The 15,218-nt window shown below is 41.5% G+C and overlaps 1 protein-coding gene and 1 non-coding gene across 7 annotated transcripts in view; both read right to left on the reverse strand.

Annotated features, from left to right (window-relative positions):
• CEP295 (centrosomal protein 295) overlaps positions 1-15,218 on the reverse strand; it is a 41,085-nt gene that overhangs the window by 5,067 nt on the left and 20,800 nt on the right. For all 6 annotated transcript variants that reach the window (XM_085216362.1, XM_010706100.4, XM_085216361.1 and 3 more), the window contains 6 exons: positions 13,367-13,588; positions 8,006-8,109; positions 5,356-5,494; positions 2,892-3,125; positions 964-1,118; positions 601-754 (listed from right to left, as the gene is read on the reverse strand). In XM_085216362.1, coding sequence (XP_085072488.1) covers positions 601-754; positions 964-1,118; positions 2,892-3,125; positions 5,356-5,494; positions 8,006-8,109; positions 13,367-13,588 — 1,008 coding nt within the window. The remainder of the gene's footprint in view (positions 1-600; positions 755-963; positions 1,119-2,891; positions 3,126-5,355; positions 5,495-8,005; positions 8,110-13,366; positions 13,589-15,218) is intronic.
• LOC116216248 (small nucleolar RNA U2-19) lies at positions 5,761-5,843 on the reverse strand. The gene has a single exon (XR_004158701.1). It is a non-coding gene; the product is annotated as a small nucleolar RNA U2-19 (small nucleolar RNA).

Genomic DNA, 15,218 nt, shown 5'->3' on the forward strand with positions numbered 1-15,218 from the left:
TTCCTCACAGAGGAGCTGCTCCAAGGCCTTTACCATCTTTGTGGATCTCCGCTGCACTCCTAGAAGATCCCTGTCCTTTTCGAACTGGGGAGCTCAGAACTGGACACAGCAGTCTAAATGTGGCCTCACCAGGGCAGAAAGAGGGAGAGGATCAGCTCCCATGACCTGCTGGTCGTGCTCTTTTTCAGGAAGTTCCATATATTGAATAATGTCCCCAAACTTACAAAGTGAGGAAATGAACAATTCTTTTTTGTAAAACTTAATAATTTCAGCCACCACTGGAATTTATGTATTATCATCATAATTGCTGCACAAAGTACCATCTGTTATAGCACCTTCAATACAAAAGTAGATCCTTGCATTCAAGTAATAACTGCTAAGTAAAGACCTTAACGTTTTTGAGTTCTACACATTAAAAATGGTAGAGAAGATGATGTCTAAGAAAGAAGAATCAGAGTTAAAACATTTCAAAGCAGAGCTTATTTAGAAGTAAAGAGTTCCTTCCCAGTCTCAACACAACAAAACAAGCTTTAAGGTTGGTATTTACACATTGGCAATGGATCCATGTTTACAGCATTGATCAGACTGCACTGTACATACCCAGAGTAACATTCTCTTTGAAAAACTCTTCTGATGTAATGTTGTTTGGCTTGCTTGTTTCAAGACTGCCCATCACACTGCCTCTTTGTGTATTCAAACTGGAGGTTCTCACTTCTAGAAACTGCTCTTCACTTTCTGTTGCAAATGTTGAAGTCTAGCAGCAGAAAAAATCCTGATTAGGCTTCATTTTATTTTATTTTATTTTTAGGAATACGAAGGATGAAAAGTTAATGGCAACATTTGCTTTTTGGATCACATTTCTCTTATAAACAGCAGAAATGCTTCCAGTTCCACACGTGTAAAAAATTACTATGGCATTTCATAAAAATAAATTTCAATCCAAATAGAGCTTTTCTGCAGTACCTTCCTCAATTCTTTGTTGCCCTGTTGAATCTTGTAGTGAGAAACGGGTGATGAAACACTGAAGGCAGGACTTGGTTCCAAAGGCTGAAATAGCCGATGGCAGAAGTTAGGAAAATGCCTCTCCGTTTCAGGGAAATCAAGCTCAGCTGCTAGAGCTATAAGAAAAGAAAAGAGGTCATTTTTAAAAAATGGAAACTGACATCTCCTCCCTTGCTTCTGGATGGAAAAAGGAGAGGATATAGGTTTTCACAGGTAAACAAATGCTAGCTTGCAAAAACAGATCTTCACAGCACTCAACTCTCCTTCACACTGACACAGTGCAAGTACAACTGTTGCAAGAAAGTGCTGAGGTCAAGAAGCTCTCTGTTAAGCACCTGAGAGACTGCATTAGAAGCTCTGTCCTGTTTTGGGTTTCCCAGTACAAAACATACACACTGATACACTGCAGCAAGCCCAGTGAGCAGCCACAAAAACAATTAAGGATGAAACACCAATGTTCAAAGAGAAACTTAAAGACTGGGTTTGTTCAGTTTTGCACAAAGTATTGAGAGCATGGGGGAAGAGGCACAGAGATCTCTGCTGTCCATGCTATTCTAGAACGAAGTACAGGGAAGGGGCAGACAGCATCTTGTTGAACATACCCAGTGAAAGAAAAGAGGCTCAAGACGATGGACAAAAGATGCAACGCAGGAAATTCTGGTTACAAATCAACTCTGTGAAAGGGTAGATAACTGCAGGACAAGGGGAAATCGTTTTAAGTTGAGGGAGGGAAGACTTAGGTTGGATGCCAGGGGGAAGTTCTTAACAGAAAGAGTGGTGAGGTGCTGGATCAGGCTGCCCAGAGAGGTTGTGGATGCCCCATCCCTGGAGGTGTTCAAGGCCAGACTGGATAGGGCCCTGGGCAGCCTGGTCTAGCATTAAATCACAGAATGGCCTGGGTTGGAAGGGACGTCAAGGATCATGAAGCTCCAACCCCCCTGCCACATGCAGAGCCACCAACCATCAGAGCAGGCTGCCCAGAGCCACATTCAGCCTGGCCTTGAATGCCTCCAGGGATGGGGCATCCACAGCCTCCTTGGACAACCTGTTCCAGTGTGTCACCACCCTCTGTGTGCAAAACTTCCTCCTACTATCTAACCTAAACCTCCCCCCATCTCAGTTTACAACCATTCCCCCTTGTCCTATCACTATCCACCCTTGTAAACAGCCATTCCCCCCCCCCCCGTTTATAAGCTTCCTTCAGGTACTGGAAGGCCACAATGAGGTCTCCCCACAGCCGCCTTTTCTCCAAGCTAAAAAATCCCAGTTCCCTCAACCTTTCTTCAGAGGAGAGGTGTTCCAGCCCTCTGATCATCTTAGTGGCCCTCCTCTGGACCTGCTTTTAATTAATATAACGATTAATATTAAACTCTATGATTCTGGGTTTTCCAACACATTCCAGAAGGAAGCAGTTCAAATTAAAATACTACTTATCACTACGACAGCTAGTAAGGATGGTTTTATTGTTATGAATCATTAAATGTGCACAGTTAAATAGCACAGAACTTCCACTACTTTGTTACCAGTGATTCTTCATCTATTAATTCTATCTGAGTAATACAGTATTATGTAGATACTGCTCTAAACTCCTTAATAGAGTTGTACATATGCAAACAATAATAGCACAAACAACAAAGAACAGTGTTGCTGTGATAAAAGGAAGCTGCACAGAGCTAGACTGTGATCCCATTATCCTCTTGGTGCACTACACAACGTAGATATATGCAATGCAATAAAGTACTTGGTTCCATTAAAGCAGGAGTTCTGCTGTACAGAACATTTATTGCAAATGTAAGCTAAATACAAGGAATACTGAATATACATAATCTTGATTAAACTCCTCATTCTGTACAACAGCACAGACACAAAAGCTTTAAAATAGAAAATACCTTCAAAATGGGTATTGTTGTCTGATGAAGAGTTCAACTCTCCACAACATTTCTCCAAGATCTGCTGAATCTGACTTCCTGTGTCAAGGCACGTTACTTCTTCAGGCAACTCGGTTTCAGGCACTCCAGGCAGATTCTCCTGCCTCTGCTGCAAGGAAAAGGGCAGCGAGGAGTCCCACGGGCTGCTTGTGATTCTTTTCAAAATTTGATCTTCCATGCTGTCAGACGACAATCCTGAAATAAGAAGCTAGATGCTCACACACTTTTATATATAAAGCATTTACATGAATTCACCTGAAAAGATGCTGCTTAATACCCTGAAATGCCCATAACACCTTTTATTATTACTTTTTTTAATATATATATATATTTTAACATCCCATTGCAGATAAAAGTATCATAGAATCATTTGAGTTGGAAGGGATTCCCAAAGGTCATCTAGTCCAACTCACTTCCATGAACTGGGACACTTACAGTTCCATCAGGTGCTCACAGCCCTGTCCAGCCTGACCAAGCAGGGAGGTGATCATTCCACTGTACTCAGCTTTGGTGAGGCCACATCTCGAGTACTGTGTTCAGTTCTGGGTTTCTCACTACAAGAAAGACATTGAGGCCCTGGAGTGTGTCCAGAGGAGGGCAGTGAAACTGGTGAGGGGTCTGGAGCACAAGTCTTATGAGGAGCAGCTGAGGGAGCTGGGATTGGTTAGCCTGGAGAAGAGAAGGCTCAGGGGAGCCATTATTGCTCTCTATAACTACCTGAAGGGAGGTTGTGGTGAGGAGGGTTTTGCCTCTTCTCCCAGGCAACGAACAGGACCCGAGAAAATGGCCACAAGTTGTACCAGGGGAGGTTTAGGTTAGACTTAAGGAAGAACTTTTTCTCTCAGAGTGGTCAGGCATTCGAATGGCCTGCCCAGGGAGGTGGTGGAGTCGCTGTCCCTGGCAGTGTTCAAAAGGCATCTGGATGAGGAGCTACGAGATATGGTTTAGTAGCTTGTGGTAGCAGTGGTGATGGGAGGATGGTTGAACTAGGTGATCTTGCAGGTTGTTTCCAACCTTGCGATTCTATGATTCTATGACCTTGTGTCTTCAAGGATGGGGCATCCACTACCACTCTGGGCATCCTCTTCCAGTGCCTCACCACCCTTAGTGTAAAATACTTCCTCCTTATATCCAGCCTAAATCTCCTCTTCATTAGTTTGAAAGCATTTCCCCTTGTCCTGTCTCAACAGACCCTGCTAAAAAGCCCATCCCCTTCTTTTTTACAGCCCCCCTTTAGATACTGCAAGGTCTCCCCAGAGCCTTCTCTTCTCCAGGCTGCACAGCCCCAGCTGTCTCAGCCTGTCCTCATAGGAGAGGTGTTCCAGCCCTTGGAGTATTTTTGTGGCCCTCCTCTGGATGTACTCCAACAACTCCATGTCTCTGCTGTACTGAGGACTCCACATCTGGATGCAGTGCTCCAGGTGAGGCCTCACAGCACAGAGCAGAGGGGCAGGATCACCTTCCTGACCCTGCTGGCCACACTTCTTTAGATGCAGCTCAGGATATGGTTGGTTTTCTGGGCTGAGGGCACATTGCTGGCTCACATCCAGCTTCCCATCTGCCAGTGCTCTAAAGTCCTTCTCAGCAGGGCTGTGCCTTGTCCTTTTGTCTCCCAGCTTGCACCGATAGTGGGGTTGCCACAAGCCAGGTGCAAGATCTTGAACTTGGATTTGCATCATGAGGTTCACCTGGATCCACTACTCAAGCTTCCTCTAGGTCTCTCTGAATGCCATTTCACCCCTCAGGTGTATCTATCACACCACACAGCTTTGTGTCAATCCTTTAATGTGACCTTGAGCATCTTTATGACATAGGGCAATCATTTTATTCCTGTTTAAACAGAAACAACCTAATGTAAATGCAACAAAATTAAAGGAATTGTGGAAACCACAAGTGGGTTCCTGGTTAGCGCACCAGTCCCTCTTTGTCTCTCCTCTTAGAGATGCAATCAGAAAAGATCTTAATAATCACTGAATGTATGGAGGAAGCAAAGCCAGACTTGAAAAGTGTATTCATGTAGCTGAGTAACCAAAACCTTAATGTTACTTTTTAAAAAATTTCTTCAAAAATAATCTTCAAAAATTGATTTATAAGCACCAAGTAACTGATATACACATATGGGTGTGTCTGAGATCAGATACGACTCAGATTAAGACAATATTAAGCCTTAAGTAAGTAAACTCACAGGATACCATATAATCTCTTCCAAATCCACCTCATATTTGCAGGTGATAAAGTTGCTATACATCATATTCTTATAATACGTGCATTCCAGTTACGCTCTGTAACATGTATTTTAAATTCTTAAGCAAAGTTCCACATTGTATTTTTCCAGAAGAATTTATATCTAGTGAATAAGATCCATTCTGCTGTAAAATAAAGAAAACATCAGTTTTTCCATTTACGAGAACAATGAAACATTTACCAGTGTCAACAGGGCTGACATCCAGTGTTTCAGTAGTCAAAAAGCTTCCAGTGGAAATAGTTGAGGATAAATCACAGGGTATTGCCTGCATGGAAGCCTCTGAACCTACATTCACGGGCACTACCTTAGGAAGTACTTCCTAGGAGGAAGCAACATATAGGTTACCATGTATTCAGACCCCCATAATCAAAACTACAATCACAGATTTTATTCTGAGCTCAGTTCAAGTGTAGAAGCCTTCATTTTTTGCAGTCAGGCAAATGAAACTCATCATTGCTCAGTACACAACACTTACGTCCAGTCTCCCAGACACAATTCCCTCCAGCACTCCCCCCACCCCCCAACACACACACCAACCCACACACCCGTACACACACACACACACACACACACACACAAGAAGCCTCTCAGAACTACCTACAAATCATGACACCTGGAAGATTATTTATCTTCTAGTGCTCAGATTTGGCTATTTCTCATCACAGACCCACTTCAGTAGAACTGTAGATCTCAGAGGAAAATAGATGTAAAACTCAGGAACGTTCCAAGTACTTTCAAGAATGTGACTTCGGAATACAGGAGAATGACTGGAGAGGTTAATTCTACTTTTATGGTTAAATATGTATCAAATTTCCTAGAAAATTGTATTCCTTAATTTTGAAGCTCTGCAGTCACAGAATAGAGACCGAGGGTTCTTACTTTCAAATTTTGAAGGATGAGATATGAACATTTTACTTCTTCCAAAACTTTGAATTAAAACACACATCAAGAAAACAAAAGATAAAAACCTAAGAAGCCCATTCCTTATACTACTTTTCATTATATACTAGCTATATTTAATATACATTTACAGATACATATTCACACTGTATGCACAAATAATGTTGTATATCTATAAACAGAAATTTTTAAACATTGTTTTTCATCTACTACCAAAATAAAAGATCTTTGGATCAGAATTTGGGTGTTACAGTCTGCATGGATGGACAACCAGACAGGTGGAAAACTGGCTGGCTCATCAGGCCCAGAAGACAGAGACCAGCAGGTAATACTCGACCTGGAAGTGGGAAAATAACTGGAGCATGACCAGCATCTACCCTGGAACCTGCCCTCTCTAACACCTTTGGTAAGGACCAAGAAGAAGCAATAGCATGCTCTCATTTGAACATCTGATGCACTCAGTAGCAGGTCTGACATCCAGGGGGAGCTCATGAAGATGAGACCTAAAGGAACATTATGAAACTCAGTAAGAACGAACACAATCCTGCACCTGGGAAGAAACCATGCATCAGTCCAAGCCAGGGATTAACTGGGGAGCAGCTCTATAAAAGAGGATCCAGGAGTCCTGGCAAACAGCAAGCTGCACACAGTGTGCTCTGGCAGCAAGGAGGGACAGCAGCATTCTGCATAAATTGGGAATGCAGCCATTAAATTCAGAGTGAGCATCTCTCTTTGTTTGGTGCTTCTTATACTGCATCTAGAATACAACGTCCAGTCTTAGGCCTCCAGTATAACACACAGGGCCCACTAAGGGCCACCAAAATGGTCAAGAGGGCTGGGGCACTTCTCCCTGGTGAACACCAAGTTGAACATGAGTAGCAAAGCCCTGACTGCAAAGAAGGTTCATGGTATCCTAGGCTGCACCAGGCAAAGTATCACTAGCAGGCTGAGGGAGGTGATCCTTCCACTTTACTCAGCACTAGTGAAGCCACACCTGCAGTGCTGGGTCCAGTTCTGGGCTTCCCAGTAGAGGAGAGACTTGGGCATACCAGGAGCCATCAAGACAATTAAGAGACTGGAGCACCTCTTTTGTGAGGAAAGGCTGAGAGTTAGGATTTTCTTTCCAGGAAAAGTGGCTCGGGATGAACTTGTCAACGTCTAAAAATATCTGAAGAGTGTGCTGTAAAAACGAAACCAGGCTGCTGCCAGTGGTGCCCAGTGCCAGGACAAGAAGCAATGGAACACAGGAGGCTCCTTCAGAACACCAGGAAGCACTTCTGAGCTGTGTGAGTGCTGGAGCACTGGCACAGGTTGCCCAGACAGGTTGTGGAGTCTCCTCTTTGGAGATCCAGGTGGCTTCTGAGGTGGCCCCTTCCCACCTTGACTGTTCTGTGCTCTGAGAAAAGAGAGCTGGTGTAGCCAGAAGAGATAGCTTGCAGGGGGAAATTAGCAGCAGCTGCCAGGAAGGTACTGAGATGAAGTCAGGCCTTCAGTGCTGCATGTCTGGAGGGCAAATACAATGGGCATGAATTGAAGAAGCAGAGGTTTGTACCAGTTATAAGGAAGAACTTTTCCAACAGGGCAGTTAAATAGCAGAACAGCTCACATGCAGGTCCTGTAAGCCTCCACGTTTGGAATTTTTCCAGATCCTACATAATAAAGTTCTGAGCAACCTTGTCTGATTCCACAGATGTCCCTGCTTCAATCAGGAGGTTGAGACAGGGACCTCTCTAAGTCCCTTATAACCTGAATTATCAGATGACTGTACTAGACTCTTACCAACTCATGAGCATGCTGAGAATACAAGTTAAAATTATCAAATGCCTAACTCAAGGCTACAAAAATAAACATGTCTTTCCATTTTGCACAGCATCCTTAAAACAAATCTCGAAAAGTAAATGACATGACACGTTTACTCTGATTGACTAACCGCACGAGTGCCTCCGAACGATGGTCCAGAATGCAGTGTGCCCCCTCCAGCTGCAGCAGCAAGAACTGGCACATCTCGAGCCACAACAGGATCTTGGGACTGAGCTAAAAACAAATTTAATAGAAAGCAGTTCATTGTTAGTGCTTTTTTTTTCTTTAATTGCTATTATTTTTTGGTACGCCAGATGGCAGTAATGCCCCACTGCTGCTATCCTCACTGCTAGGGCACTGCTTTTGCCCATTTCTTACCTTTTTCTTCTTACTTTCTGCTCCATTGCACCACAGCTACTGATTAGCAAGACTGCTCTTTGAAGAGCATGCATGAAGAGCTACAAATGCATGTTTTGGCCTTGAAGAATAAAGTACATCTCTGGTAGTGTTACTACAACCATTTATTGGAGAGGAGAAATCGTTCTGTCCTCTGTTATTATAACGATTACAAAGAAAATCAGACTTTAAAAGTAAATAAGAGAAACCAGAAACAGTGACTCTATTACTACCACAGAATTGAACCACCTCTTAGACACAGAAATAAGATGAAGATCTGTGGAAAAAGTACTATGGCAGCACTAGAAAAACACAATGTACACATTCAACGCTGACAAGCACCTTCAGGTCTGGCAGTTCTTCTAAGACCTTAAATCAACATCCAGCAGCAAACACTTCCATATTCTTGAGTATTATTTTTCAAGGAAAATGTTAAATATCAAAAAGAAGTTGCAGTTAATAGAAGCAGATACATTCTCTCCCTGTTCTACAAGAGTTGGTAACAACAGAGACATTTCAAATTCCCAATTCTCCTGAAATTTCTAACAGGAAGCAGTGGCAAGAAACAGCTGTAAAACATACAGGAACTGGAAACAGACCACTTATTTTAAAATGGAATAAAAACAGAAATGCTGAAACAAGCTACCATGGAAAGCCAGGAATTCTCATTTTCCTGTTCACTTAACATCAATATTAGATATTTCTATGAAATAAATGCTATTTAAACAGAGTGGCAAGAGATGATTCTCAAGTATCCAGTACAGTTTTGTATATATATTCTATGAAGAGCTACTCTACAATTCCTATACTGTAGTAACTTGCATTGTTCTGTGATATAAACACAAGGGACAAACAGCAGCAATTTCAAGCTATAAACCCAAATTAATTACTCATTTCAGAGTTAAAAATACAACACACTCATACCACCTGCCTTTATTACAGTAACATCCTCAAAAAGCTGCACTTGGTGACTCATAAAAGAGATGGGGTTTTTTTACTTTAATTTTTTATTTCTCCTTCCAAAATAATAGCACAGAGTTCATGTTCCTCACAGCTTCCTGACATCTGCACGGGCCTTTCATTTTAGCCTCCTGGCCACCATACAGTGACAGAAAGAAGTGCTAACTGAAACTGAAGGAAGAAGCAGCAGTAGTAATTTTAGGATGCAGCTGAGAGACCTGAATGACAAATCACTCACAGACAGTGAAAAACAGATTAGCCCAAACCTTATTATTAAAAAGAGGAGAAAGAATTCAATAGTTGTACTTGTTTCGAAATTGGTGAAGGGTAAGACTGTCTGTTGTAATAATGAATTATGGACAAATATTTGAGGTTATTAAAAATAAATTGAAGTCTTAATCTCAGGTCACACAGAAAATAATCGTGCTTGGAATAACACCTGCTTAGGGCAGCAATACATGAAAATGATCACATCTGGAACACTGCCCAAGGAGACTCTTAAAGGCAGGGATGAATGCAGAGAAAGGCTTGTTGATATGCAGGGAAGGAGAACTGTGAAAAAGATGCATGCATCAGGTCTAGTCACTGCCTTCAAGACAATTTCCCTAAGGAACTGAGGTTTGTGTGATCAAACTGTCTGTCTCATCTGTGAGATTATTCTGCTGTTCCCTATTAACAATTTACATTCTATTAGCCCTTTTTAATTCTTCTGCAAATTGAATTTAGAAGAAGAAAACTCAAATATGTTAAGTTCCTAACTCGTCTTGAGAGATATCAGTGCCATGGTAAGAGGAAGCAATCTGAATCAGTGCTACTAGTGAGGCAAACAATCCAACATCACTAACAGCTACCCATCCTCCCTGCCTGCCCAGTCTGTGCAGCACCTGTAACCACTCAATGCAGAGGTCAGGGATTCATGCTCCCCTAACCAGAAGCAATGCTCAAGTTTCCCCCTGCCCCTCTTTGCACCCAGATGTGTCTGCATCTAAATTTAGGCAGTTTTTTTTTCCCGTCATCTTGTAGTAACTGAAGAAAATAAACAGTCACAGAAACTTCCCCCCAAATTTGCCTGTCACTCAGTGACAAATCTCATATGCCAAATCAAACAAGCTTTGTTGCTGAAGCACCCAAATTGATTTACCAAGTTTATCTTTATGAACCCGCATGCCTTTAACCTTTTTATCTTTAATACTTTGATGAAGCAGGTGAACAGCCATTAATAGGATTTGTGCACATCAGGTAGTTCTACAATCACAAAATAGTACAACTTTCAGGCTGTAAAGCTGCACATTATTTGAAGGAAGGCAGAAACCTCCAAGAATAAGGTCACGATCACATGCAGAAAGTACTCATTTGCTCTTATCTTTGGAGAGACAATCATGTCTCTTGAAAACACGGGAAAAACTGCAAGCATGTTCTGGTCAGAATTAAATAGAAAACTGAATTCACTGCTACCATCCTAAGTTACAATTTAAAATGCACTTTTAAGTTTACCACAAACTAGATTTTCCTCCTGAAAATACTGTGCTAGTTTCTCCAAGTGGCATGAAGCGCTACGTCTCCTTCAAGTTATGAAAAAGATAATGGTGAGTTTCAGATGTTTTTTGAACTGCTTAACAAGACAATCACAGGAAGCTTTTCTTTGGCTTTTTTTTTTTTATTAACTAAATATGCATGTTCACATGAAGTTTCCTAATCTTTTTACATAAATTACACTGTTCATATATCACACTGATGTAAAAAGACACTAGAAAACAATATTTAATGTTAATGTGGTGACCTAGCGATGTTGGCTTACAGGCTTGAGGCAAATTGGTTCAAAGACTGTGTGGAAGAAATGGACCTGGGGATGTTGGTTGATGCTCAGCTAACCCAGCAGTGTGCTCAGGTGGCCAAGCAGCTTAATGGCATCCTGGCTTCTATCAGCAATAAAGCAGCCAGCAGGAGCAGGGAGGTGATCATCCCTCTGTACTCAGCACTGGTGAGGCCGCACCTCGAGTGCTGTGTTCAGTTTTGGGCCCCTCACTACAAGAAAGACATTGAGGCCCTGGAGTGTGTCCAGGAAAGGGCAACAAAGCTGTGAGGGGTCTGGAACACAAGTCTTACGGGGTGTGCCTGAGGAACTGGGATTGTTCATTCTGGATGAGGCCCAGGGGAGACCTTGTTGCTCTCTACAACTGCCTGACAGGAGGCTGTGGTCAGCTGAGGGTTGGCTTCTTCTCCCATGTAAGTAGGGACAGGACTAGAGGGAAAGGCCTCAAACTGCACCAGAGCAAGGTCAAGTTGCATATTATGAACTTTTTTTTCCTCCAAAGAAGTGGTCAGGTGCTAGGATGGGCTGCTCAGGGAGGTGGTGGAGTCACTATCCCTGGAGGTGTTCAAGAAACATTGAGATGTTGTACTGGGGGACATGGCTAGTGGGAAATACTGGGGGTACACTGATGGCTGGACTGGATGGACTTGGAGGTGTTCTCCAACCTTGGCGGTTCTATGATTATACAACTTATTCTAAAAACACAAGCCTTGCCTCCAAACTCTGTTAAGAAACAAAATACTTGAATTATCACTGAAGTTTAAAAGACATGCATATTTCAAACAGACTATTTTGAGCATTAAAGGAAAAAACTGAGAGAAAATCAGCTTACATGTTCTGATTTAAAGCAACTTTGATCCCTAATAAATCTTAATTGAATTCAAAAGGATGTCTCAGCACAAACTAAATTAAAATTTACCTTAATATTTGGGACAGCATCGAAAATTCTAGTAAAAACAGGAGGTACATGTGACATAGCTGTACTGCTTATAAAGAGTACATACAAGGGCAAGGTGCTGAAAACAACTGTTCTGCAGCCCTAATAATATATTTATTTTGGATAGATAATGAAAACTACACTGAATGTCAAGGTGCTGTCAACTTGTATTCAACTTCACATTGCTCAGTGTTTCACAGAACACAGAGCAGTTCATAGTAAGTCAGACATCCCATGTGCCAACTGGAACTACAATAAATTGCATTTCAATCTGCAAGAAATTTTAGAAGCTGTAAAGGCACTGCAACTGAAAGCACTGGAACCCCCAGGTTCGCTTTATGCCCAGGTCCAAAGAGACAAGCTGAATTACTACAGGCAGGAAAAACCAGCAGGATTCAAAAACCTTGACTCCACTTGTTAGGTCAAGCACTCAAAAAACCTCTTTCTAACCTGCTTTCTTCTTTGTCCTTTTATAAGCCCGTTAAGCCACCCATGACATGCTTGAACATGTCCACAAATTGCTTTATTTGAGATAACCAAAACAACTGCTTTCAATTTATGATATCAGCTTAACATTGTTGCACATGGACACAATCTAGTCTCAAAGGCATAATCTCTAATTAAAGCTCTTCACAGATGAACAGAAATACCAGAATTAAGGTAATCCTTACATTATTGCATTAGTTTTCTACCAGTTGATTCTTTGTAAGTTGTTTCTTTGCACTAAGGGTAACAATCAGCCTTCTATATTTTGTCTCTGTTGTACTTTTAAACAACTTCTTACAAACAGAGATCTCCCTGTGGCTGCCTATCAGTACAGTAACACTCCACATTTCTTTCTAAGCATGAATCTCTTGTGTCTTCAGAAGGAATCACAGAGTATTGACACAGGCACACCACTGGTCTGCTCCAGGTTCTCACGTGGAGAAGGTACACATCTGAGCATCTCACATGTACTCTGGGAAGTTCTCTCTCTTAGAGGAAGAACACAACTTCTAATCTAGCATTTTACTCTGTACACATATGAGAGCCTGCTGCTACAGCAGGGCAATCAGGTGATGCAAAAGAGGTCTCTTTACAGACAGCTCCATGAGTTACAGATTCACAATGCGTGCTTTGGATGAAAAACTGCTGACTGGCAAAGATCTGCAGTGTGACCATGGATTGCTACAATGGTAGTGGGTCACAAACAACAAGCAAAATCAAAACTCAGTCCTAAGAGGCACTTACTGAAATATCATTTTTTACAATCGAAATTAAACAGTATTTAAATAGCACTCTGCGATCTTTAACAAGTCAGGTCACATCCTCCAGATAAACAGCAGTTAAATTAGCAGTACAGAATGGTACTCACATAGGTCCCAGAAGAAAGAGGATTTCCTCACCTGAATTATATGAATTTTCAGTAGACATCATCAGCAGCTCTTGTAATAATCCAGGCTGTTTGCTTTGCCTTGGGCTTTCTACAGAGATTTGCTGCTCATAGCTCGTTATGCTCTCAGGTGACCTGCCTTCTTCATGAAGAGCATCACCATAACATTTCCTATGCGCAAACTCCCCAACAGTTGAAATGGGAGAAGGTTTTCCACCAGCAGAACTTGTTTTATCTGAATTTAAAACAACTCATCAGTTCAGGTATAGATACACAACGTTCTGCACTTTATGAAAGAACATTTCAAGGTGGGTATGCTGTTCTAAAGGAATAATCTGCTGATTTTGCTCAGTGCTCCATGTAAGTTAACCATACCAGGTTGGTAAATCCAGATATAGTCTGTCTTCTCTGCTTTGGATTACAATCTCCTTTCTCCCCAAAGCTCTCTCCTCACCAACAGCCCTTTTCAGCCACTCAATGCAATTAAAACATTCAAGTTTGTTCTTCTCTAACGTGACCAATAATGGTAATAATGGAATAAATCATCTGTCACTTAGAATAGTGTTCACACAGCACATGCACTGCCTATTCTAGAATTCCACGCAGTGTTTCAGAAGTATTTTTTGTAGTTATTCCATTTTTAATCTTTGCTGCTGTTGTTTATCAGCGGCTGTTTTTTTCATAGAATCCTAGAATGGCCTGGGTTGAAAAGGACCACAAAGATCTCGTAGTTTCAACCCCCTGCTATGTGTAGGGTCGCCAACCCCCAGAGCAGGCTGCCCAGAGCCACATCCAGCCTGGCTTTGAATGCCTCCAGGGATGGAGCATCCACAGCCTCCTTGGGCAACCTGTTCCAGTGCATCACCACCCTCTTTTATTTTGGTTTGTTTAATGAAAGTGTGTATTACTAAGACAATTGCTTTGAAGAATATATTCTTCCATCAAACACCTCAGGTACAGGAATTTGTTGTCCTGCTCTTGGCTGAGATAGAGTCAGTTCTCTTCCTAGTAGCTGCTATGATGCTGTGTTTGGGATTTAGGTTGAGAATAAGCTGTGCTCAAGAAAGGTTTAGATGCTGTTCTAAGGAACATAGTTTAGCAGGGAGATAGGGGTGGTAGGTGGACAGTTGGATTGGATGATCCTGGAGGTCTTTCCCAGCCTTGGTGATCCTATGATTTTAAGTTTTACTTGGCCTGTAGTTACTTGAATTGTTCTGCTTAATTCTTTTATGAACACTAGCACAGCATTAAAACATATATTACATTTTCGCTGTAAAGAGACTTGAGGGAGAGGGTAAGGGGAAAAATAAGAAGTTTACATTTAGAAAACATGAGTTTGTTTTATCTGTTACTTAATGTTGCTTACAAAGCATTACTAAGAACTGCATACAAATGGTAACCAACATTCCTAGAAACTGACGATTGCTTTGCATGGTTTTTGTCTGGAATTGTTACAGAATGGTTTGTAATTGGAAAAAAAACAAAAAACAAAAACCACAACTATAGAGCTTGTCTGAAAACTTCTGTAGATATTTGGTACTAGCTTCTTATTTAAAAGATTTTAAAGAAAAAGAACTTCCATCAGCTGCTCTTGCAATTAACTGATACATTCAGATCTGACTCAACCCTCACAATAAACAAGGTATGAATAGCTGCATAAAAATGCAGACCCTCTCCAGGGTCTGAGTAACTACACACAGCTTTATTCTGCACTCAAGCTTCTAACTTTGCTATTAAAGACATTTTCAGCATAGAACCTGCAAGTCTTATACGTTCAACTGAAAAATCAATCAGTCCTAGCATTACAGTGATTTTTTTTTTTTTTTTTTTGCTACATTTCTTCTAAGCTGACACTGATAAGGAAA

The sequence above is a fragment of the Meleagris gallopavo genome, chromosome 1, assembly GCF_905368555.1.
Source record: "Meleagris gallopavo chromosome 1, MGAL_WU_HG_1.1, whole genome shotgun sequence".
Classification (NCBI taxonomy): Eukaryota; Metazoa; Chordata; class Aves; order Galliformes; family Phasianidae; genus Meleagris; species Meleagris gallopavo.